The sequence below is a fragment of the Scatophagus argus genome, chromosome 11 (genome assembly GCF_020382885.2).
Source record: "Scatophagus argus isolate fScaArg1 chromosome 11, fScaArg1.pri, whole genome shotgun sequence".
In the NCBI taxonomy this organism is placed as follows: Eukaryota; Metazoa; Chordata; class Actinopteri; family Scatophagidae; genus Scatophagus; species Scatophagus argus.
Window position 1 is genome coordinate 10,590,036 of NC_058503.1, and position 23,570 is coordinate 10,613,605.

Sequence of the window (23,570 nt, forward strand, 5' to 3'; positions counted from 1 at the left end):
CTGTTTATCAACTCTCACCCACAATGCACTTGGGCTGACAGGAAGCGTTTAATTTCTGTTGGCGCGTCGCTACGAGCCGCTAAGAAACGTTGAGTAAGACAAAAATTCTCTTTCACAAGTAAGTTTAGAAACTAGTCGTGCATTTGTACACCTTGGTGAGACTTCTGTCATGGAAGCGACTGCTCCCAACTTGGCAATAACGGTAACTTTATTTAGGCTGTCAATAAGGAGGTCTCGAACCTGCTAGACTCTTGAGGCATCTCTGTTGTGTAATGGAAAGAATGTTTTCGGGAGGTTTGTGTCAAAATCCTCATCTGCTTTCCTTCTCTGGAAAGATAATCGTATTTAACTGTAAACGAGCTTCATCCCCAAATGGCGGCGAAAGAAGTGAGCTAGTATTCAGTAGCTTTTCATTTGAACGGGAAGACAGCACGTTCCTGAAGGCAGCCGATGGAGCGGCAGTCATCAGCCGAAAGAAGTCATCGCATGTGGATATTGTAAAATGTAAATGTGCCATAAATGTTCAGAAGAGAGTCACCACACCATGTATTTTAGTGACAAAAAAGAGTCAGAAAAGAGAGAGCTTCCAGTACAGTCTCTTCACACTGAACAATTCAAACAGTCTGAAGCCCTGCTTTGAGTTTAAACTCTCCTATCAAATTGGGGAGAAGGTGTCCATCCTCTGGGGCCCCACTGTGTTGTGGAGCCATGCTGGTAATGTCTTCTACACCTCTCTGCAGGCAGGAGAGGTGAAACAAGTACCCATTCAGGTGTCCCACAGTGTTGTGGGAGAACTTCCCCTCCCCAAAGAACAAATATGTCTTCTCGGACTGCAAAACCTCCCGGCAGAGGACTCAAACAACCAGTCCGCAAGCCACACTCTGGGCTGTTTGGTTGAGAATGGACACGTGTTTGATGGAAGTATGATTTTGCCTCATCCCTACATTTGCATCACACGCTGCATAGCGGTGCTCTCGGCCGAAAAGATGCAAGCAGATGGAGTGCTGAAATGTGCTGTAGTCGCAGCAACTTCTCATCAGCAGCTTGTTTATTTTGAGAATGGCATCGTGAAGAACATATGCCAGCTCCCCTTTGATCAACCAGAGAATATTGAGGTGGTAAACACAGGAAGAAATGGCTGCCTGTTTGCTGTGTCCTCTCAGCAGGGACATGTATGTGCTGTATGGAAGGAGACATTTCAGGTATGTAAAAATGGGCTTTCAGTATCCCTTGTGTGTATTTCCAATAGCTGTAATGTCATTCACTTCACAAGTTTTTTATTTAAGCCTACATTGTTAAACTCTCCTCTACAGATAGCCTCCCACTGGTCGGATGTCAGCTCGCTCCACGTGGATGACTTCTTGGGATGTGGATCAGACCAGATGCTGCTGATTTATAAGGAACACAACGTGACAGGACAGCCATTGAAAAGATTCCTCCTCACTGACCTCTGTGGCATTTCATATGCTGTAAGGCATAATATTCCACCAAAGTTACATTTATTTGTGACAGAATTGAGTGTTACTAATAGAAAATACATGCTTTAGCGTTGCCAGGACAATAGCACACCAAAGACATGTCCTCCTCCGCCAGAGAACCATCTCCTCACTCTTCAAGCGTTAGAGTCCAGACTACAGGTGGGCATTTATCTCAGCATTTTTCTTTACTATTACAGCACTGGAATGTTAATTGTCTGTGATGTTAATGTTTAATGTTTTACATATGTAGATTTTATGATTGCATTGGATTATAATTTTACCAGCTTAATGATTTCAAGCATAATTGAAGTAATATTTACATGTGTGAAGAATAGCGGATGTAATGAGTAACAATTGGACTGTGTGTTGTATAGAAAGGTGACACCTGCACACTTACTGGCATAAAGTAAATGTTCCCTTTTTCATTCATATTTTGTTGTGATAGTGTTGCACATATGTGACACATGTATAATTATTCCTCCTCAACGCTGGGTTATTTGTAACATCAAGTGGGCTGCTTTGTTTAGTTCTACATATCTTGTTCATTTAGTGTGTGTGTGGTTTCCAGTATATGCTGTCAATCAAATACGATCTCTTGTTTAGAGTGGATTGAGCGTGCTGCAGGAGCTTCAAAGAGAAATGAGAGTGAAGGAAAGAGTTCTGCAGCAGTCTGTCAACGCCCTCACTGATGCGATATCAGAAAGAGACCCTACGCTCACACAACCTGAGCAGGTACTGTTCATGTGAGAAAATATGCAAACACAACTTTTTTTGCAACAGCCTGTTGCAGTAAAGCTATTTTTGAAGCTATTTTTTAAAGCCATGGGAATATTAGAATATCTAGCAGTTTTGGAATCTAAAAACCCGAAACAGTGAGAGCCTACTGCTAGTCACACCCTCCTCCCCCTCAGTTAGGTTTTGCTCCAGCACTTGTCACTCATGTTGATAAATTGTCCTATTTAAAATGGCAGCTCTCATGAGGCTGCGGCGTCTCTGTAATGCTGCCTCCGGCACTGAGGAAGCAAAATTACGAACAAAGGAAACAAATGCCACAAATGTCCTTTTGTCCTTTTAACTTTGTTGATCATGATCATGGTGTGATTTCATTTTTATGAAATATCTATTTATATAACTTTGAAATGCTTTTGTTGCTGTGTTCACTAGTCCCACCTTGAAAGCCTCAACTGCAAATGATGTGTATGATCCAAGACAAACTTTTAATTAAAAAACAAACAAAAAGAAAAAACAAATCCTAGGAACAATACCACTACATTGACAGAAAGTATCCCCGCAGCAGTTCTTTGTTTTTAAAAAGCATTTAAAAAGTCCAGCACATGGGTACCTAGTGGGTCGTCATTCAAATTGAAATGTCTGACATAAACTGCTATTGCTGTCAATGCTGTCACACACTTGTCATTGCTGATTATAGTCTTTGCACTTGCACATGTCCAGGAAGGCCTTATTGCTCTGTGGGACTGTGATGATGAGTCAAAGGAAGATGCCTTGGACGTCAAGACACAAGACATGCCAGCAGTGTCTTCAAAACCACAAGTTGACAAGCTGTGGCATCGCATCGCTGAGGACCAAATGATTGTGGGAGTGATACTAACTACTGACAGCTCTGTGTAAACATGATTTTGGTTTTTTGGGGGGTTTTTCTAAAGGGGATTGTATATATTTTTGTCTGCACGGAGGCTTCAGCCTTACCAAATATGGCCCATTGAGCGTGACGTTATCTAAACACTTGTTGGTGATCTTCCTGTGATGCTCATCCATTTGATGTTTCATCAGGCCTAATGAGCTCATCTGGTTGAGTGGATCGCTGTGTGTGTGTGGTAAAGATTTAGGCAAAGTTAATCCGCACTCCCAGTGAGAGGTACATACTGCCCAGCTGTCTGATTGTGTCTGATTAAACTTGTCAGAACTTAAACATTATGGTGCCTTTCGTTGAGGTGGACAAGTCGTGTCGAGTAAATCACATCTGTCAGGTAAAATTTTATATTTTCGCAGAACTTGAGAGATTTTTTTTCTTTGTCTTTGCATGATTAAATCAATGTGGCAGTCCTGTAAAGAACTGTAACACCCAATCTCTGTCAACAAATACCATGGCTTTTTGTCCCCAACTGTTTCTGAATTTCACCAAGGCAGATGCAGGGTGGCTGGATGGTCACCATGGCAACACATTTTTAATAACTCTCCAAGCTCCTTTTGTGGGAACAAGATCAGATTCCTCCGCCAACCTGTTTTTGTTTAAATTTGAGAACATGTGGAGGAAAGCTATTGTTTTGGTTGGTCCACTTGTCCATCTGATGTAATTTCACCACCTCGGACATATCAGTGTTGTTATTCGGTTCGCAAGCAGTCACACATTCATTTACACACACACACACATACACACACACACACTTTGTATTTTTGTATCTGATTACCTACTGTCCATGTGATATCTGATTGTTAGTGATGTGTTATTTTTATTCCAGACCACTGGCCAGTGTGAGCTTATCCATTCTGACAGAGACGGGCCAGAGCTCATCGCCCGCAGTCATCCAAACCCAGAGCCAAGTGTTCTGGCTCCCTGCACCCTGCTCCTCATCATCATCATCCTCCTCCTCTGCCTTCACGTTCCCAGAGCCCGCAGCCAAAAGGAGCAAGCAGCACAATGATCTCAACACATGCAGACTGGCTGTGACTGCTGTGACCAGGCTGACACCTCTGTTGAACTATGGCTGTGTCAAGTGCTGTGTCATGCTTCATTATGTCCAGAGACAAGATGCTTTTGGCCTTGTGAGCAACCCAACACTGGTTGTCCTGCATTGTGGTCAAGTCGCTTTAGACATCCACGATGATTTACAAACTGGACTATTGAAAAACCCTGAACTCAAAACAGGTAAAAAAAAAACCAAAAAAACAAAAATCACCAACGCCCTCAACTTGAGATATCCAAATTTTAACACATGGGTGTTCATTATTGTTTTCTTTTTGTGTCCAGAGGAGGTCAAAGAGGACTTACTGAGTCTGATGGCGGTGCTGGACCGCTGGGTCTTCCACATAGACTCTCCTGATCACAGCTTAGGTGATGTAGATGGCTGGATTCAGAAAAGAGTGGGTTGTAAGAGGATAGCAGTGAGCCCTCAATATCTGCTGTTGGATTCTTCAGGACCATCTGCTGTCATGGTGCTGCACTGGCATCAGATAACCCCTTTCCAGGGGGAGCTGTCTGTCCATTCCAGGTAAATCACTTTTATTTATAGATACCAGTAAGATGGTTGTGTTACTGACCTCAGAGTTCTTGATGGTTTGGATAGTATTTAGTTTAGGTCATTATCATATTATCATTTCCTTAAGTAAAATAATGTGTTTTCCTTCAAGTTAAAGAATTTTTTTGTAAACAAACCTTCAGTTTACATTTAGTTTTACTTACCAAAACACTGCATCTATTTTTTTCATTATAAAACATTTGCAAGCCTGATTGATTTTCACATCCATGTTTATTGGCTTGTAGTCTTCTCTTTCCCTGCCTTAGTTGGTGCATTTCTGTGTTTGCTGATGCATTAAAGCCACCAGTACATCAATGGAATAGTGTCAAACCACTGGCATGAATGCATATTGCATCACTGATGTACACACGTGCATGCATGTAGGTGACAAGTCATTGTGCAGTAGAACAAACACAACGGGAATCCACTCAGAAAAAAATTGCTCCATAAAGTACTGCTTTAATAAGTCTTGATTTGACATTTTATATTCTGCTGTCTTAATGCCATTTTGATGAATCCAAGAACCCACTTTCATTTGCATAATTTGAAGTGTACTGCTAACTTAATAGTCATGTAAGTGAGAAAATACAGAATAATTTGTATCACAGAGAGATTTTCTATTTATTTGTCAGCTATGATGTTGCTGTCTATTGGTTTCGCCTACTACCAGGAACTCTCTTCAACTGTTTCGTTTTATTGAAAAATCAAAAAACTAAGGAAGTAGAGTACGGAAGAAATGGGCATTGCTCAATTTATGTTAATGGTTTCAAAATTGACAGGATTCTGATGTTGACTAGGATGCCTGTCGCTGTGATATTCAGATTCTGCACGGAGACTCTGAAGTCACAATTGTTTAATGTTTTAATGTATCACAACAAATGTGTTATGTATATATTTTTAACAAGTAAACTGTGTGGTTCCTTTGCAGCCATTTACAGATGCTCCAGTTCCTGGACTCTCTCTTGGCTCACCTCCCTGTGTCCTGCTCCATCCAGCCTGTCAATGGTACAAGAGGACAGGGTGCAGCTCAAATATTTTCTTTGGCATTAGAGAAAGAGGTGGTGACACTCAGAGAGTGTGTGTCATTGCTACTTTGTGAAGGAGAGGAAGAAGAAGGGGTGGAAAACAGGAAGAGCCTGGAACACGAGGAGACCCCTGAGCCAGCTTCAGTAGAGGGGCTCCAGAGGTGTAGGGAGGTGTGGCAGAGGGATGTGGAGAGGAGCAGGATGAGGTTGAGCCCCCTGGTGGATGTGGGGAGATATCGTAGTCTGACCCAAAGCATGTTCAAAGTCCAGCTCGACGGGGATTTGGCAGCTCTCTTAGACACTCAGAGAACTTTGCTCTGCTAATGTGCTGCACAAGTCTGTGTTTCCTGGACAAGCAGTTTGTATTAATAGAAAAAAAACTCCTTAATAGTACAGTGTCTCAAGTGTAATCACTAAAAACGATGTTCATTATGAATGCATAGCACATTTCACCTGTACTAAGGGCTCCCTCCTCCGTTGCTGGCTTGCTTTAGTCTGTGCTGAGCTCTGTGTGTCTGCTCTCTCAGACAGCCTCTTGGGGTTTATATCTGCCTAGTGTCTGTTGCCGTGCAAAGCCTCAGCCTGTTTCCATTGGATCACCTCCTGGGTTTCACAGCTTTAATCTGATACTGGTGTGATTCTGCTCTCTGCTTATTCTCCTGTTCATGTCCCCTCAGACCCTCTTTGTTCAAAAACGCTCTTTAATGTCTGCTGCCGCTATATGCTCCATTCAGTAGGAGATGGAGACTTTCATCCTTGAGTGAGAAACTGTTTGTGTTATGAATAAAGACAGACAGATGAGGGTAGAGCAAGATGTTATAGATCTGCTAAGTGGCTGGAAGTTGACTGAAAGCTTTTAGTGGTACTTTGTCCTCATGGTTCAGTTATTTTTCTGTGAAATGATGTAAATAAATAAATAAATAAAACGTCCTTGGATGCTGCACAGGCTGTCAGCAGCTGTTAGTTAAAATTCCATTGGTCCAAATAAACATCAAACCCTACTTTAAAGGACCTCAGCTTTGCTGGATACATAAGGTCTGTGGCAGCTTGAGCAGTCGTGTTTGATAAAACTGCTGGTCAGAGTTTTTTTTTTTTTTCTTTCACTTTCCCTGTGGGGGTAAAAACATGGATGTGTATTTTGTTTGTTCTGAGAGCTTCTCCATGTGTTAGTAGTCCTCAGTCTGAAGAGAGATAACCCCCAACCCCTCCTCTTTTAAACCTTTAATGTCTTTGCTTTATTTCCTTTATTTATTAACTTCCACTGGAATCGCTGCCCCAGGACTGCCCTAAACATGATTAATTCAAGATTTTCTATTTTCAGGAGTGATTCCCAGAGTGTTACTTCATGTTGGTAATCCTGCAATGTGTTAATGATATGCTACAGAAGTCATGTCATTGTGTCATGTTAGAATGGAAATAAATCTGTTTGGCTCAGTTTACTTTTACTGCTCACAAACCTTGACTTCAGCCACCACACATCAACACTTTATTTTCCTCCTTCCCTCTCACACTTAGGCAAACACCACCACCACCTTTTATTCCGCTGCTAGACAACCCACACCCCTGTCAAATCCGGCATCGAAGAATTGTGAGTTCTATACAGTAAATAACACCAGTAACTGGATAATATGTGAAAACGAAAATTCAGTTTTGTTGGTGTTCTCTTGAAGTCCTGAGTGCCAGTCAGAGTAAAATATATGGTTTGTCATCCCATTATTGCCTGTTAACTTCTATTAACTCTGAGTGGTGGAGGATGGCTGCAGGGTGTCTGCCCTCTGCTGAAGTCCCCTCACTTTAATGGGGAAAGAAAACGTGGTAGATGAATAAAGTTGTTGCTGTTCAGCAAACATGGAGAAACCAAAATCCACACCCCATCTGGCTTATTATGACTTGCAGGCAAGTTGACAATTGACGGATTTCTGCCTCTTTTGACACCTTTGAGGGTGCCAACCGTCTATGTGTATTCAGTCTGTTTCTGCCAAGAGAAGGGGAAAAAATATAGCTGAAGTGTTACACATGATGTGAAAGAAAATGCTCATGGTAAGTAAAACCTGATGATATAAAATCAAAAGCTCATATTTGTTTACCGTCTCAATTCATTTTATTAAAACTTCTTTTTGATTCCATTTTGATAACATTCATATCATATATAACTTTTTATTTCTTAATTTTTTTGTTTGGCATTGTCTATTACAAAAGCCTTACTTTTGTATTTAAATAAAACAATAAAATAATTAAAGACCCAGGCCTCAATTGATTGAGCCTATAAATATTCATATTAATAGTTTAAGAGTTTCAGTTACAGATTGAAACTCAGCTTTTTATGTCCTGCTGTATTCCTATAGGACTGTATTACTACTGTATTACATTAGTGTTATTACTATTAGTGTTTGCAATGTGACAATGCGTTTAACATTTTCATTAGTTAAAACATGTCAAATCAAGTCTTTATTCCAGGCAACTTGGTGTTAAACATTTTTATTTGTTCACAATTGACAGCAGCTTGCAATTTCACGTTTTTTAACACTTGAGTAACAGATCATGTCTTTAACAACATTGCTTTGAGTCATCCATAATGATGAAGGGTGCTGCTGAGGTATGTTTATATTGATGCTGTACGCTGTGAGCACTGAACTGGTCTGTTATTGATTGGGGTCAAAGGGTTTCCTTTCATCTGGACCCTGAAACTCAGCGGGTCAACCAAACAAAGAGGGAGGCCATTGATTATATCTACAATCTAATACATAGTGCACAACACACATATAGTACAGAAGAATACAACGAGACAAACAGAGTTAAAAATAGAGACAGTCTTCACAGAGAGCGCTCACTCTGGTTCTACAAGAGGAAACCGTAGTGAGCTAGCAACTTTTAATTGGAATGTTATTGTATTTAGATTATTTAACCTAAAAGCTAAATCTTTGCAGAACTTTTCAACTTATAATTGGAGGCATCTAATAACAGTCATAAAATGAGTATCTGTTGAAGTTATGCCTTTTGCTTATAACACAGCAATCCGTTTTTTATGAAGCCCTCAGGCTTAATAAAACTGCTTCATTATGCTGGGCTTTAATTTATTATTTGAACTATGCAGGCTGCTGGACTTGACTTGACAACAATTTCTCAATACAAGATCCAATCTGCCACATCCCATGGTCCTCCACAGCAGATAGATTTGTGATGGAAATTTATTTATTATTTTATTTGTTTATTTGTGGGTGCTGCGGTTGTTTTTTTTTTAATTCCTGGGGCAAACAGTTGAATTCATAGACACCAAAGTAGAAAGGAGTCGAGATCAATACTACAAGCCTGCAGATAATCTTGCAACAACCAACAATATGTTGCAGCAGTGCCAGGCATAAGGCAGATATTTTATACATTACATCCTTCACACACACACACACAGTTTGTTGAGTGCCATGGAAGCCTTATTCTGTGGAAACGGAATAATTTGCTCCTGCTTTTATTATTACTTTAATACAGTAGAAATTAATGTTTAATTTAGTGTACTATTCATGTTCAGGCATCAGAGACACTTTTGGCAAAGTCATGCACCAGCGTTCTTAATTTCCCGCTTTTCTCTTCACACTGGCCTTCTCAATTGCTGTGTAGTTGCTATGGCAACCCTCATTTCTTGCCTCTCTCTCTCTCTCTCTCTCAGACCTCACAAAGCAGACTCCCTAAACCTTAATGAATGATGGAAAGTTGTTTCCCTCTTAAACACAATTACAAGCTGCAAATAATTTTCCTTTCATATGCTGTCACGACCGAGCTGATTGCATGAAGGGGCTCTTGCATCCTCGCATATTCAAACAGCAAAAACAATGGACAGCGATGCGAGGCTGTGTTGGTGAAATGGGTGGCATTTCCATGTGAGGATTAGTATTATTGATTAGTTTCTAATCCCTGTGTATTGAGCCTTAAAAAAGTAGTCAGATGATTCATGCAGCCACCTCAATAAGAATGCAACAGACCATGTGTTCCAAGACAAACACAGCACTGACGGATCTTGGCATTCCCCGCTGCATAGTTATGAATAGCTTTATTAGTAGGATATCCATGTGTATATTGAGAGCTAATGTATTCAGTCTTGTTTCTTTAAAGATTATATATTTGGGTTATTTAAGGATTTTGTATGAGCTCCCATGCAGTATTAACAGGTGGAAACTGTTCAAGAAGCTTCTTTATTACCCCTAGTTTGTGTGTGTGTATCAAATACAATAATTCCCTCTTATTTTCCATTTAACTGGTAGGCAGGCCCCAATGGATGGAATCTCTACACTACAGTGTGAAGGCCATTATCATGCATTAACGGAAACCCACTGTCAGATTATATCCATGTCACCCCAGGCCACCCAGCGATCCATGGCGTGTGTCATCACCATGACTTACGGGCTGGCTGAGGAGAAGAAATCGCATTTGTCGTTTTCTTTGATCTGATCTGTAAACGTGCGCAAAATGCATTTTCATGTGTCTTATATCGGTTGTTATTTCTTTCTCTCTTTGTTTAGTGTATGACAAGAATGCAATATCAAGAGTAATCTCGTGCATGATCTCATCAAATGCATGAAAATATAAAACAAAGCCATGCTCTGCCTTATACATGACAGGAGAAGTGGAAATAAAGTGAATATGGTGCACAGTCAATTTTATTGATGTACAGACCAGTAAATAATCTTTGTCAGGAATAGCATTCAAGAAAGGAGTTCTTCACCACAGTATATCAGGAGTGCAAGGACCTTTAGCTGCTCTGTAGCATGAGTGTGACACAGATCTGTCTTTCACTTTTGAATCTGTCTTCAAACATATCATTTAGCAAACAAACACTCCAAGTGAAGGGAAACAGTCTGCAGTGTAGATTAAAGAAGTATACAGAGAGCTTTTTTCTTTTTTTAAATATAAACATAACCTTTCCTCCATTACAATAAATATTTCATCAGACTAAATCTACATGGTCTCAAACTCTAAAACCATATCTAAGATACCTGGAGTATTTACCTGGAATATAAATCAATTCATGTGGAAATTGGCATAAAGACAACATTGAGAAATGCAATGCATGTTCACAGTTTGAAGGCTTAACTATACACTTGCTCAAAATTGGCCAATATACTTTAATAAACCTAGCCTGTGAATATATATGACAGTATATTTAACAAATTAATTGAGAATATAAAGGAAAATTTGTGAATTTTATAACCATTAACTTACATTAATTTTAAATGACATCACTTGTCCAGGAACGTGATTTATAATACACTTACAGATGAAGGAAGTGACAGGAAGTACCTTTGGATGTCTGACCACAGGTTAAAAAAAAAAAAAAAAAAAAGATCAAACAGTGCAGTTGGCTCTGATAGACCACTAAACAAGAGGAGATGCTTGAAAAAAAGGAGAAGCAGAGCACTTGATCTCACCAAACCTTTGATATCTAAGGCCTCAGGTATTTCAGAAAAATGCAATATCCAATTCCAGATTTTCATCTGCTTTGTTCACGCTCATTCTCAAAAATGTGCTGCTGCCTAAAGTCCAAAGGATGCATGTGTGTGCTTTCTGCCTGTATATTTTATACATGTTCTGTTTTATTTTGTGTAAACAGAGAGACTGTGCCATGACAGTAGTCCAATATAAAACAGTCTTAAACATCCTTGATAAGAAATACCCTTTTTGCAATCACAAAAAGTCGTCGAGGGTCTGACTAAGCTACCATTCAGTTACAAACCCAAATGGAATGTTTCTTTTCTCCTTGTCTAACGTCAAGGCAGGATTGATTTAAAAAATAATTTGGTCCGTCTTCTCCAGCATGTTACTAAGCCTTGAGTTCAAACCATTTTCCCAGATTTTTCAGGAAATGTTATGCAGCAGTAAAACAACAACAACAAAAAAAAGCATCTGTGTCTCAAGAGCTGTTCACATCATCAGAACATGAGCATTACTGTATGAGGCATGAACATTATACATTATCCCTGAAAGAACACCACCATCATCACCAGGGTGCCTCTCAATGCACAGTCTTTCATCTCATCTCACTGTGCTTTCTGAGCATTTCTCACTCTGAGAAATGGAAAATGAACATTATCTGTCACAGGTAAAATTCTTTATTTTTTGTGGATGTCCTCATGCCTGATGATCTTGTAGGTGACCCAGTAGAAGACATTGAAAATGAGGAAAGCCAGAGGAAAAGCGGCCCTGGAGATAGTATCTATCCTTTTGGCTCTGTCCACAAACTTCTTCTTCATGGTGTCTATGTCTCTGGGGCCTGATGGTTGAGGGTTCGGGGCTGGAGCAGCGTTCTTAACAGCTGAGCCATCCTTTGTTGGCAGACACTGACTCATATTGTAGCCAGCAAAATTAAAGCGGCCTTCACGCATTTCGTCATCCTAAAAAACATGTGGACAGAACGAAATGCTGCAGCTTAAATGTTATGCTTTACTTTTCAATGACACAATGTCAGTGTAGCACAGTGAACGTACATGAACGTTAATCTTTAGATATTGCAAACACTTAAAAAATATCCCAAGATGATCTGATGTTCTTAAGTAATAAACCACTTAATGACTGCTTAGGACCTAAATCTTAATTTAAGTAAATAATAAAAATGTTATATATAATATCCAAATCCAGTATACGGTCATGCTAGCAGGTCTGTAAGGTTGTTGTTAGTCACAGTGGACCTTGGAGTTAACAGCTAATGTCATTGTGCTAACCTGGTAGTGCTTAGCAGATTTAATCTTTACCATGTTCACCTACTTACGGTAGTTCAGCATTACAATGCTAAGATTCGCTGATTAGCACTAAACACAGAGTAGAGCTGAAGTTGATGGGAACAGAGGAAAAATCCAAAAATCGTCTCCAGTTTTTACAATTCCTTAGCCATTTTCTGTTTTTGCTTTTGGCCTATTCTGTACACACAACAATCTATTGCATTTGTCTGTGAAGAAGAATCCTCCCTGGTGTTGCACTTCCAGAAGCTTCTTCCTTTCTTCCCCTTTCGTTTTGCAGGAGTTTTCTTTATCATATGCTGTGCAGATTGTAAAGCCCTCTGAGGCAAATCTGTGATTTTGGACTATATACAGTAAATAAAAGTGATTTGACTGGACAATTCATCTTGAGGGGTGCATAAATGTTCGTGCCGGATTTCATTTCTGTCCATCCAGCTGAAACATTTCACTGAAACCTGGTGGCCAGAGGATTGCCAAAATTATTAGGATGCATAATTTGAAAGCCACATATGTCTGCACCAATCACCCAACAGATGCTTGGATAATTCACTTCAGTGTAAACTTTGACATGTTGGGGGCACTGGAGAATCCAAAAAGTCATTAGGATTTGTTCTCTGGCAATCATGAATGTCTGTACAAAATCTCATAACAATCCATCCAGTAGTTGCCAAAGTGCTGTGTCTGACCGATCGATACTGGCATCCCTAGAGCCACACCACTAGTGTGGCTAAAAAGTTTGACAACCAAGCAGCAACCTTGTGAAGACTTTGAGAGCCTACCTTTTGACTCCTCCTTTGTCTTCGCCTCAGGCGAAGGAACTCTTTCTGTTGCCTGGAGACAAAATTAACCCCAGCATATTCTAGCAATGCAGCAAATACAAAGAGTAGACACACGGCCATCCAGATATCAATGGCTTTCACGTAAGAGACCTGGGAGAGAAAGCAAATGTCCTTTGTTAGATCCTCCAAGGTGACATCATCAGCTAACAGTTCCAATACTGAATGTACTGTATGTGCCTTGACTTGAGATATTTGTGGATTTTTTTTGTATTTCTTTGAGCCCTAGATTTGTTAGATCTACCTGGTGATCTGCTTTTCTCCCTTTATCTTGCTCATTATCTCAGCTAATTGGGACTTCTAAATGACTGTAATTATTGGTAATGTTTGCTAACAAAGACATCTGAGCTGCCAGCAATGTCAGTGATCTGCACAGCCATAAACGACAGGAAGTAATTCCTGCCTGTACTAGTTTTAGTCACAGTTTTGATCAGTTTCTTTTGAGAGAGTGGGGCTGAAGTTGAAAGCCTTTCCTACTCATCAGTGTACCTAAATTCATGACAGCTGATTAGCATGTGGAGAAAACAACTCAGCCTTTTGAGAGCACTTAAGGCATACAGAGTTATTGTTTTCTTGAATCTCAAAGGCTTCTCTTTAAATATTCATCAGTATACATGTCTTTTATGTAAAAATCTTCAACGTGGCTGAGGCATTTGGTGCTCAAGTGCAGCCTGATGTGAGGAGAGTGATTGATCATCAAGGGCTGACTCTCAGTGCCTGTAGTACCCTTCATAACATGTGCATAGCAATTTTCTCTGATTGGAAATAAGCTGCCATGGACTGCTGTCGGTAATGTACACATGCTTCAGATGACAATATCTTCATTGTTATAACAAAAAATGTAGAATGCTGTGAATTGCACCAATCAGGCTGAAACACCTGCACATTTCTGAACTATTGCGATTCGTATCCACTGCAGTAATACACTGGCTTTCACATGATGAGTATCTGAAAGAGACAGAAACTGTGTGTCTGCCTCTTAGAGAACCATGTCATTCAATTCAATCACTGCAGGCATTACAGATCTCTAATCAATGCTCACTGCATGGCTAAGGGAGATTATTCTAATACTTCATTTACATGTTATATGTAAATATGTGTGTATCTGTGTATTCAGGTATGTTTTACAGCAATGGAGTTATCAAGCGAAGGTGGAACCAAACAATATGGTGAAAAGATGTACAAATGTACTTTTTACGCAGGTTTACCACCCAACATGCACTATTTCTTAAATCTTCTTGAATACCACATTATTAGTAGTTCCACTAATGAACCTTTTTTTCTTGTTTGTTTGTTTTGTTGAAATGAAAATGAAATGAAATGCTAAATTAGAACTGTAAGAAGGCATATTTAGCCTACCTAAATATACCTGTTATTCTTTTCATGAAATGAACACAATATGGTGGTCTGTCCTACAGGTGATATGGTCATATAATGCAAGAGTTTAAGACTGAAAAGAAGGTTCATCTAGTCTAATGATGGGGTTCTTGATATCAGAGATTTCTATACATTTTACTGGAGGCTACTAAAATAACACAATTTGTACCATCAGTCCGTTCAGAACTGCAGATGTGCTTCATGTTTTAACACCTGATGCAACAACATTTGTTCAAAAATGTCTTAAATAAAGTTGTCTCTGTCTCTTTATGAACATCGTATTTTTGTCGCTTCTGCTCTACTAAAACCTGTAACAACATAACACAGTCACGGCAGTAATTGGCAACTAAGTAGCCAAACTTTGCCATTAATCATATTCCTTGGCTTGTTTTTAAACCCTCAAATGATCATATTACCAACCAATTCCTTACAAATGTATAAAATGATCAATCCATGTGTGCCTTTAAATCTGTCTCTTTGTAATGTGTTCCACCAGTACAAGGTTTCATGTGATTTTACATGACTGAGACATAACAATATGATACTTATGAGACCTGCAAATTTAAGACTTATGCTGCTGAGACAACTAAACAAGGTTTACCTTTGGAAGAGAAGCTCTGGAGCCAGAACTTTGGGTGGTCATGGTAAGCACAGTGGTGATGCCCAGCGCCACTCTGGCAGGAGCAGCGTCCATATTGATCCAAAAAGACACCCATGAGAGGATGACGATGAGGAGAGACGGAATGTACATCTGGATCAGATAGTATCCCATCTGTCGCTCCAGATGAAATTTGACTTCTATGCAGGTGAATTTACCTGTTCAACAGCAAGAAATACAAATGGGGTTCAGCTGCCAGACAAGGAGCAGTGTTAGATATGTAAAATATAAACAGCACATGGGTGTGCGTGCGCGTGTGTCCTCTTACCAGTGTTGTAGTGTTTCGTACAGTAGCCCAGCTCCTTCTCCTCCCTCATAATGAACTGTGGCAGCGTGAGCCCGTCTGACACCTGCACTGCACCATTCTCCAGCCACTCGAAGATCAAGTCGTTCATAGTGTAGCCAACTAGGGACAGAAAAGAACAGATGAGTCGAAATTAAGACATACAGTTGATACTTATGTTATGAAAACAAGCAACAAAACCTAGGTCCAGCACTTACAACTTTCCAGTTGCATTGTACAGGTTTGGACATCCATCGGAAAGTTCTTCAGATCCATGGGGCAGGACAGAATGAGAGTCAACCTGCGGTGAAAAGACAAATACATACAGTAAGATATAGTGATCAGGCTATGCATATTAATGCATGCTATGTGAAGAAATACATTTATTAAACCTTGAACTAGTGTGCTGTCAAATGAATTGAAAGTAATTTTTTTGAAAATGTAAATCACAGCTCATACTGTTTTTTGGTCTCTGTATTGTGTGCTTCTTTCTCCCATGTGATAGCCTCTGACATACAGTATCGTGTAGGATTCCCTTCAGCAGGTTCCTATCACACTTTCATTACTGCAACTTATTGTCTCTGTGATGCATTGTGGTCCACAGTCCTCTCACTCTGTCACTTCTCTCATGAATGTAGAGAGTGGCTAACCACCTTTCATCTCTCCTCTTGACCCACCCTGCCTCCACACCTGAGCACAGCTCAGCCTCGAGCTGCTCCCTAAATGGACTCCAAATCGATTTGCTTTAGATCGTATCATTGCAGAGAAAATTGAATGCTGTGTGGGACTGAATTTGTATTGAAATGAAAATGAAACAAATTTTCATATCTTGTACTTAGACTTGCTTAACATTTGGACTGGCAGCCTTTAAAATGTTATGTATCCAATGTTTCAGGGTATTTTCATTTTTATTTTTAGAAATTCAGCCCATGAAGAGAGCGACATAGAGAAGGATTCCCATTTTTATCTTCATTTCAGATTCTCAACAATGCCTCTGGGATTAGCTTGCTCTCGGAATCAGTGTTCCTTTATTAAAAGTCTACCTTGCGCATGGGGATGTAGTGTAGTTCAGTGAATTATGCCATTTCAAAGGAGTGATCATAATGAGATAAAAATCCATTTAGAACTGTATCTTTAAGATTGACAGTCTTTGATGTTTGAAAGGAAATGTGAGAAAAGCAATGAGTGAACATGTCCTGAGGTGATCTGTGCATCAGAGCGCTTGGTTCTCTCCAGTATCAGTTTTCACTCTGATTCCCACCTCAGCTACAGACCTAAACCAAATGTTGTACATTAGAGCTGATACTAACAATTGTTTTCATGATTTTCTATTATGTTCTTATTAAATCAGTTGGCAGAGAAAAAGCTCATGGTGCTGTCCTTAAAAAATAGTTTCAAATTTTCAATTTACCAGCTTTTACTTCAGATCTGTAATAATTCTTGAGTTTATTCTGTTGTTTACAACATCATGTCCAACGCTTCACCTGATGCTGTAGAGGACAGTCCCATCCTTGAAGATCCGCAGCAGCTTGTTGTCAGTGGTGACATCATGGAAGTTGGCTCCTTTCTCATTGGCAAAGAAAAGGTCGGGCTTCCATATGGAGTCCAGCATAGATGGGTCCAGGTCAAGGGAGGAATCTGGATATTTACTGTATGCCAGCCGAGGGTCGTTCCACTTCTGCCGCAGAAAGATGTTCACTCTGTAATCCTGCAGAGATGACAATTGGCTTTGCATATTTTGTAGCACAGTGATTGGTTTGTGAAAGGTATCTATTTATTATGTATTGTTCAATATATTTTGATGAGGTGAATATAAAAATTGCACTGGTAGCATTCTTTCATTGTGATTATTCTAATATGCAAAAAGCACTTAGCATTAATTGTATAATAAAAGAAAGAAAACATCTAGATCAAATATTAGCACCTTTATATTCATATGTTATCTATGTAGCTATAGAAGGTAATGAAGTACTGAACTTAAGTACAGTTTTAAGGAATTTGTGCTTTAAAAATTCTATTTTGCTGTATTTCAGTAGGAAATATTGTAGTTTTTACTCCATTTATCTGATGGCCATTTATTTATTTTACAGAGCATAGAATCAGCCTAAAAATATATGATGCATTTTGTAGATTACTGTGCAGAAGTATTTAAAGTAATTAAAAGAAATTCCACTTTTACCAACCTCAACATTAAAATGCTGTTTACATATTAATGTATAAAAGTAATGCAATAATATAATAGCTAAGGTAATACTGTTTAAGGGGCCAGTACTTGTACTTTGACACTTTATGGGAATTTTGTTGCTAATACTTATTTTCTTTCAGTGAAAGGTCCAGTGTGTAGGATTTATGGCTCATTTGGGAGCTAAAATGTAATATAATTTTCAGAATTATGGTTTCATTATTGTTTAATGAAACTAAGAACTGTGGTTACCTTAGAACAAACCTTTTATGTCTACAGAACGGTTCGTTGGATTCCACAGAGTCCACCATGTTGTATCAACATGTTTCTACAGTAGCCCAGAATGGACAAACCAATCACTGGCTCCAGAAAGGGCCTTTCTCACTTTTCATGTGTTTAGAGGCCACCGTAGAGGACGGTGAGATGGGGGTTGTTCAGTTGGTTGCAATCTGCAACCACACCACTAGATGTCGCTAAATCCTACAGTCTGGACCTTTAAAGCAAGGATTTGAATTGTTCTTCCACCACTGAATTTCTTGTTACACCAACAACAATTATTATAGTACAACACATGAAACAGACCTGTATTATAATGACATGTAACAGATAATAAAATGCATGATGACCAAGAAAGCAAATTGAATGGGCAGTTGGGCACATCATCCATCAACACTATCATCTGGGTGCTGTCACATGACCAGTTTGATGGTCAGTTACTGCAAGTTGTATTTACAACACACTGACTTTATAATAACTTTTCTTATTAATCATAACTTTATAAGAGCTATTATAGAAACTAATGATGGATTTATAAGATGTGGAAAACTCTGACATTACAGTTAGTAGTAAACTAGAGTGCCACAAAGCTCAGTTGCTCAGGGTAATTGACATGTCATGATGATGAGAGATCCTTATGTTGTTCGACGTTTCATCAGCATATTGGCGGTTCCAAATATTTGCTGGCATGTCTAAAGCTGTGTAATCCCCCGGCAATCTCATAAGCTCCGGCTCCTGCACAAATTAACATCCCTCATTCATGAACTAAGTAGTTATTATCACTCATTATGAATCCTTTGATCATGCAACCTCGCAGGTTTTCATACTTTTACCCCTTTGGCAGTTGGATGCCTTCACACATTGTGCACCGTAGATCGGCTTGTTTGAAAGCCCCCACCCCCCCACACCCACACTTACTGGCTGCATAAGTGACTTACTGTTAGGCATGTTTTGTATGAATTATTAAATCTGAACTAACACTAGGGGCAGAAACCAATACTTTTGCTCTCAGTTTGGATATCATGAGAGCAAATTTCTGTGAACTTCATGGAACCACCAATAGACTCTTTAATGGAAAAAAACTAAGCATTTTCATGAATACAGAGACACAGCAATGATAAATGTTCAAACAAAAGCAGATCAGGTAAGTAGAAAGAAAAAAAAAAGGATGACTCAGTCGTAACTCCTGAGCAGGGGTCAACCCTTGACTCACCATTGTAGTTTCTGCTATAGAACCAAAGCTGTTGATAAATATGTTGCAGGTAACATTAACTGGTGGACCTGCAGGTTGAGGGATAGATAACACATTGACACATTGTAGGAATCAGCCATAATGTTAGAGGAACTCACCATGGTTGTCTCTGTGACAGAGCCGAAACTGTTGATAAAAATATTGCATGTAACATTTACGGGGGGACCTGTGAAATGGAATGACAATGACATGACAGGAAAAGGCCTTAAACCATATCATCAAGGACAACTGGGTTTGGAGCGGTGAAGATGTTTCATCAGGAAATTTAAGTCTGTTGGGTCACAAGCTACTCTCTTGCTGTGTACGTCAACATGCATTAACACCGGCAAGCACTGTTTTTTTCTTTCTATTTTTTTTTATTATTTCAGAGGAGCTCCAGGAGTGGATGGTGACATGTTGCATGCTTTGTTAAACCAGACGCAAAAGATCACATCAAACAGAGAGCCCGCATTTGGCCTTTGTAGAAACTGAAATCATTTGTTCTAAATTTTGCTGGTAAAATTCAAAAATACAATAATCAGCAACAACATCAAACTGTGTCAACCTGTTAGAATCCTTAGACTTGGCCTGCATGGTGATCTTTTGTGGTCAGTGTAGTGGAAACATATTTTTGTTTTTCTACATTCTGTCTTTACAAACTCAGCAAAGGACACATGCACTCTCAGACCAATGCATGCTCACACGCAAATGGCAATACAGAGCTGCATCAATTTGCAGAACAATCAGTCAGACGGTCAATGCAAAATTCATTGACAATAATCAGTTGTTTCAGGTAATTGTTTGAGCCACAAATGCAAAGAAAATCACTGTTTCCAGCTTCTCAAATGTAAATATTTTCTTAACCTTCTAAGCTAACTATCTTAGAAAAAGCATTTTTGAATATATCACACTGGGATTTTTTTTATAACTTAATCTGCAGATTGTTCAATAATGAAAATCCTTGCTGGTTGCAGCCCTCCACTAATCTGGTTCCAATAACAAATCACAAAGCATTTTCTATGCAGCTCTGTAGGTAAAAAGTACCCAGCATACTCTAATGAGTAGTGTCATTTTTACTCCACGGAGTGACTTGAACTGAAATCTCTTTGCGAGGCTTGGCAGATTTTGTCATTTAAAGTCACAGCAAATCTTTTTTCTCTGTCTGATAAGTGAAATGGCAAGCCCCTCCTGCTTCCCTTCCCCTGTGCTTTCCTCATCAATATTGCATGATACTTGGTATTAATATTTGCCTCAGTTTGTCGTCAGGTAGCTACGTTTAACAGCAGAGGCAGAAAAATAAAGCAGCATTTCCTCACAACAAACTCTGCGAGGAGGGAATCTAGGTCAGCCTTCACAAATACAGTTCAACACTCCCTTCAAAGTAGGACTAGCAGGTTCGCAACCAAAGTCATCTGTTTACGTCGCAGTGACTTCACGCAAAAGTGTTTGTTTTTGAGCTATAAGATGCTAGATTGTGTGTGAGGCAGAGAGCTTGATCATCTCTAAATTTAACCAGTAACATTAAAAAATCTTTGTTCCATTATGCTCCGCTTCTCTTTATTAGCTTGAAAGCGTGTTAAACAGGTTGTCCTCCTCCCATGTTAAGTCCATTTCAGCGATCTTGTCAACATTTCTCCCAGATGGAGAGGAAAGGATCTGCGCCATATGTTTCTGAATCCTACTGATCAAACCCTGTGCTGCACTGTCTGGCTGCTTTAACAGCTGGAGCCCCCTAACCCCAACAAATCCCAGCCCACCTGACCCAGCCTGGAGTGGCTCTGAGCCCCAGCGGGCCGGCCTCTTCCTCCCTCAGCTCAGTTCCAGTGACAGATGCTGTGTCTGTCCCCAGCATCACAGCATCAACAACACAGGAAGTCAGCAGCCTGCAGCCTTGCCACGGGGGGCACCATCCATCATTTGGTCTGTCATGGTGGCATCCCCGTCTGCAACTGTGACTGTGACATTTATGGTCCTTTTTTTTTGATTTCCAAATTATTATTTAATGGAGATATAGATTCTGTCATGTAATTCTGATATAATTTGACCAAATAAAAACAAGTGTGAGATGACATAATGAGGGGTTAGTTTATAATTTCATTCAAACCAGGACAACCATGTTACTGTCAAGTGAAGTGATTGATTGTTCTTATCAAAGGGCTGGCAGCACAGTGTCTTGGCATCAGATAAGACTCAGGTGATCTTGAGATAAGTAATAATGTCAAAATCTGGTGTTTTTATGGTTACAGTTTAAGCTTTATATGGTGGTGGAGTCTGTGTTCTGCAGGCAAAGATGCTGTATGTGCATCACATGTTGAGAGAAGGTGATGTTTATGCGGTTTGCGGGGGGGGGGGGGGGTAAAGGTAAGGCTGTGAAGTGAGGTGTGTGGAGATTTCCAATAGACCATAGAGATAAACAAACCTTTGAAATTCGGTCTTATTCTTGCGTCATACCCCGACGTGCGACCCATAAGTGAGTCCAGAAAGTCCGATGGAGACATGTTGGAGGATGATCTAGAATCGTGCTCCTTGGCATGCACAACTCTGGAACACACACACACACACACACACAAAATCACTTTATCAGACAGAAGTCGTGGCTGAAAGGCAGGAGTTAAACCTTATCTGTCGCCTTGCAGCTGCCTGGGAGTGATGGGCAAGCACAGGGAAAGTAGAAAATGCGTTGCAGAGCGCGCACACACATGTAGCCTATCAGACAAATCTTGTGAGATTTCGACGTCTTGGGCATCTCCTTTTAACGAGAAGGAGCTTTATTTCTGACACACAATGCTACATCATGGCACAATGGGGAACATCATTGGAATATTGTTATGATGCCACAAGAAAATGACAAATTATGCTACGTGCATAAGTGTAAATATTTTGAGAATATTTCAGGGAGCAAGCGGTACTCGTGACAACCATAGAAACTGTTAAAAAAAACGAGTAACTTTTGTCAATCTTAATCACAGCAATACTCAAGCAATTACCAACTTAATCTGTGCAGAAAAAAAGTCATTGCCCAGTTCATGTTCTTTAACTGACTCTCTGATTTGCTCTCTTAAATGAACGATATAATTTTCTTAACTTTAGAAGCAGAAATCATTCGTTCTAAACCGAAAAAAACAAAGCAAAAAAAACCAAAACAAAAAAGAAACCAAAACAAAAAACAAAACAAAACAAATATGTTTGGTAAATAAATTGGCCTACCTGAAGTTGTTTGTCTCCATGAAATATGTAAATAAAGCTGCCAGAATCTTAATAAAGGAGCGATTCATTCCTGGTGGGTTTCCCATGTGCTCACTTTTTTATTTCTTCCATATGTTTACATTGGTCAAACACATAATCCAAATAGGGGTGCCGCTTTCTTCCTGACCAGGTCGTGGGCGTTTGGGTGTTCTTGTGTCACACGAAAATACAGGAGACATTCCTCAACGCAGCCGCAGATCATAGTTCAGTTTCATTAAACTCTGACGCTCAAAAACAGGTTTTTCGGAGCGAAGGTGTGAGGAAACATCAGTGCTGTGGGCAGACGCCGAGAAGGTGAAAACTCCAAAACGCATCTGCTGGAAGCTTTCCGCTTATTCGCTGACTCAGATCTCACAGCTCGCTCTGTGAAGGCAAACCCGCTGGCCTGTGCTGTTACTTACGAAGTGAAATCTTTCGCAGGTGGAGGACCGTCCTCTGTTGAGGAATGGGAATGGAACGCCTTTTTCTCATTTCAGCACTTGGACAGCTCCCGGTTTCGTTACGCGCAAGCGCAAGGCTTAAAAGTGGTGAACGTGAGGTGGTTTTCAATAAGTCCAATAAACGAGGGAGGTAATCAAGAGCAACACATTCAAACACTGTCTCCACTTTCTGTTACATAACGACAGGTGTCAGGTTTGAATGTTACAGCCTTTTGTCTCACGGGAGTGCGTGCAGCCGCGCATCTGGATCACCTGGCTTTGGTAGCGCTTCATTTTATTTTCCAGAGGTGCAATTAAATACAGAAAATTATACGGGTGATGTATGGAGACTAATGCACATCTATCATGTTGTGAAAATATGACATGAAACTTGCTTTGGAATAACGCGCAATTATAATCGTTCAGGGATGCAAATCAGTTGAAATCAGAGAAAATAAACAAACAAACAATAAAAACAAACGTGTTAAACTGTCTGGAAGACGTAAGACTGGATGGGTGACTGACATCATGACTGGCTGTTGGCTGTGCTTTTACCTACACAATGTGCGTTTTCTCATTT

The 23,570-nt window shown here is 39.8% G+C and overlaps 2 protein-coding genes across 4 annotated transcripts; one reads left to right on the forward strand and one right to left on the reverse strand.

The window, feature by feature from the left end:
- The first annotated feature begins 34 nt into the window (after window positions 1-34).
- On the forward strand, window positions 35-7,197 carry fancb (FA complementation group B). Its single transcript, XM_046404576.1, has 8 exons — window positions 35-1,202; window positions 1,314-1,469; window positions 1,548-1,637; window positions 2,082-2,210; window positions 2,931-3,103; window positions 3,959-4,365; window positions 4,468-4,708; window positions 5,664-7,197. The coding sequence occupies exons 1-8, from the start codon at window positions 273-275 to the stop codon at window positions 6,082-6,084; spliced, it is 2,547 nt and encodes an 848-aa protein (XP_046260532.1). The 5' UTR covers window positions 35-272; the 3' UTR covers window positions 6,085-7,197.
- Window positions 7,198-11,646: 4,449 nt separating this feature from the next.
- Window positions 11,647-23,004, reverse strand: glra2 (glycine receptor, alpha 2). 3 transcript variants are annotated; one of them, XM_046404204.1, is made up of 9 exons: window positions 22,533-23,004; window positions 21,745-21,866; window positions 19,308-19,375; window positions 17,121-17,344; window positions 15,855-15,937; window positions 15,622-15,759; window positions 15,297-15,511; window positions 13,262-13,411; window positions 11,647-12,140 (listed from the first exon to the last, which is right to left on the reverse strand). In XM_046404204.1, the coding sequence occupies exons 1-9, from the start codon at window positions 22,616-22,618 to the stop codon at window positions 11,859-11,861; spliced, it is 1,368 nt and encodes a 455-aa protein (XP_046260160.1). In that variant the 5' UTR covers window positions 22,619-23,004; the 3' UTR covers window positions 11,647-11,858. The 3 variants fall into 3 exon arrangements, with proteins under 3 accessions (XP_046260160.1, XP_046260161.1, XP_046260162.1); XM_046404205.1 differs by lacking the exon at window positions 19,308-19,375 and adding an exon at window positions 19,445-19,512; XM_046404206.1 differs by lacking the exon at window positions 22,533-23,004 and having other exon boundaries at window positions 13,238-13,411; window positions 21,745-21,823.
- Window positions 23,005-23,570: the final 566 nt, after the last annotated feature.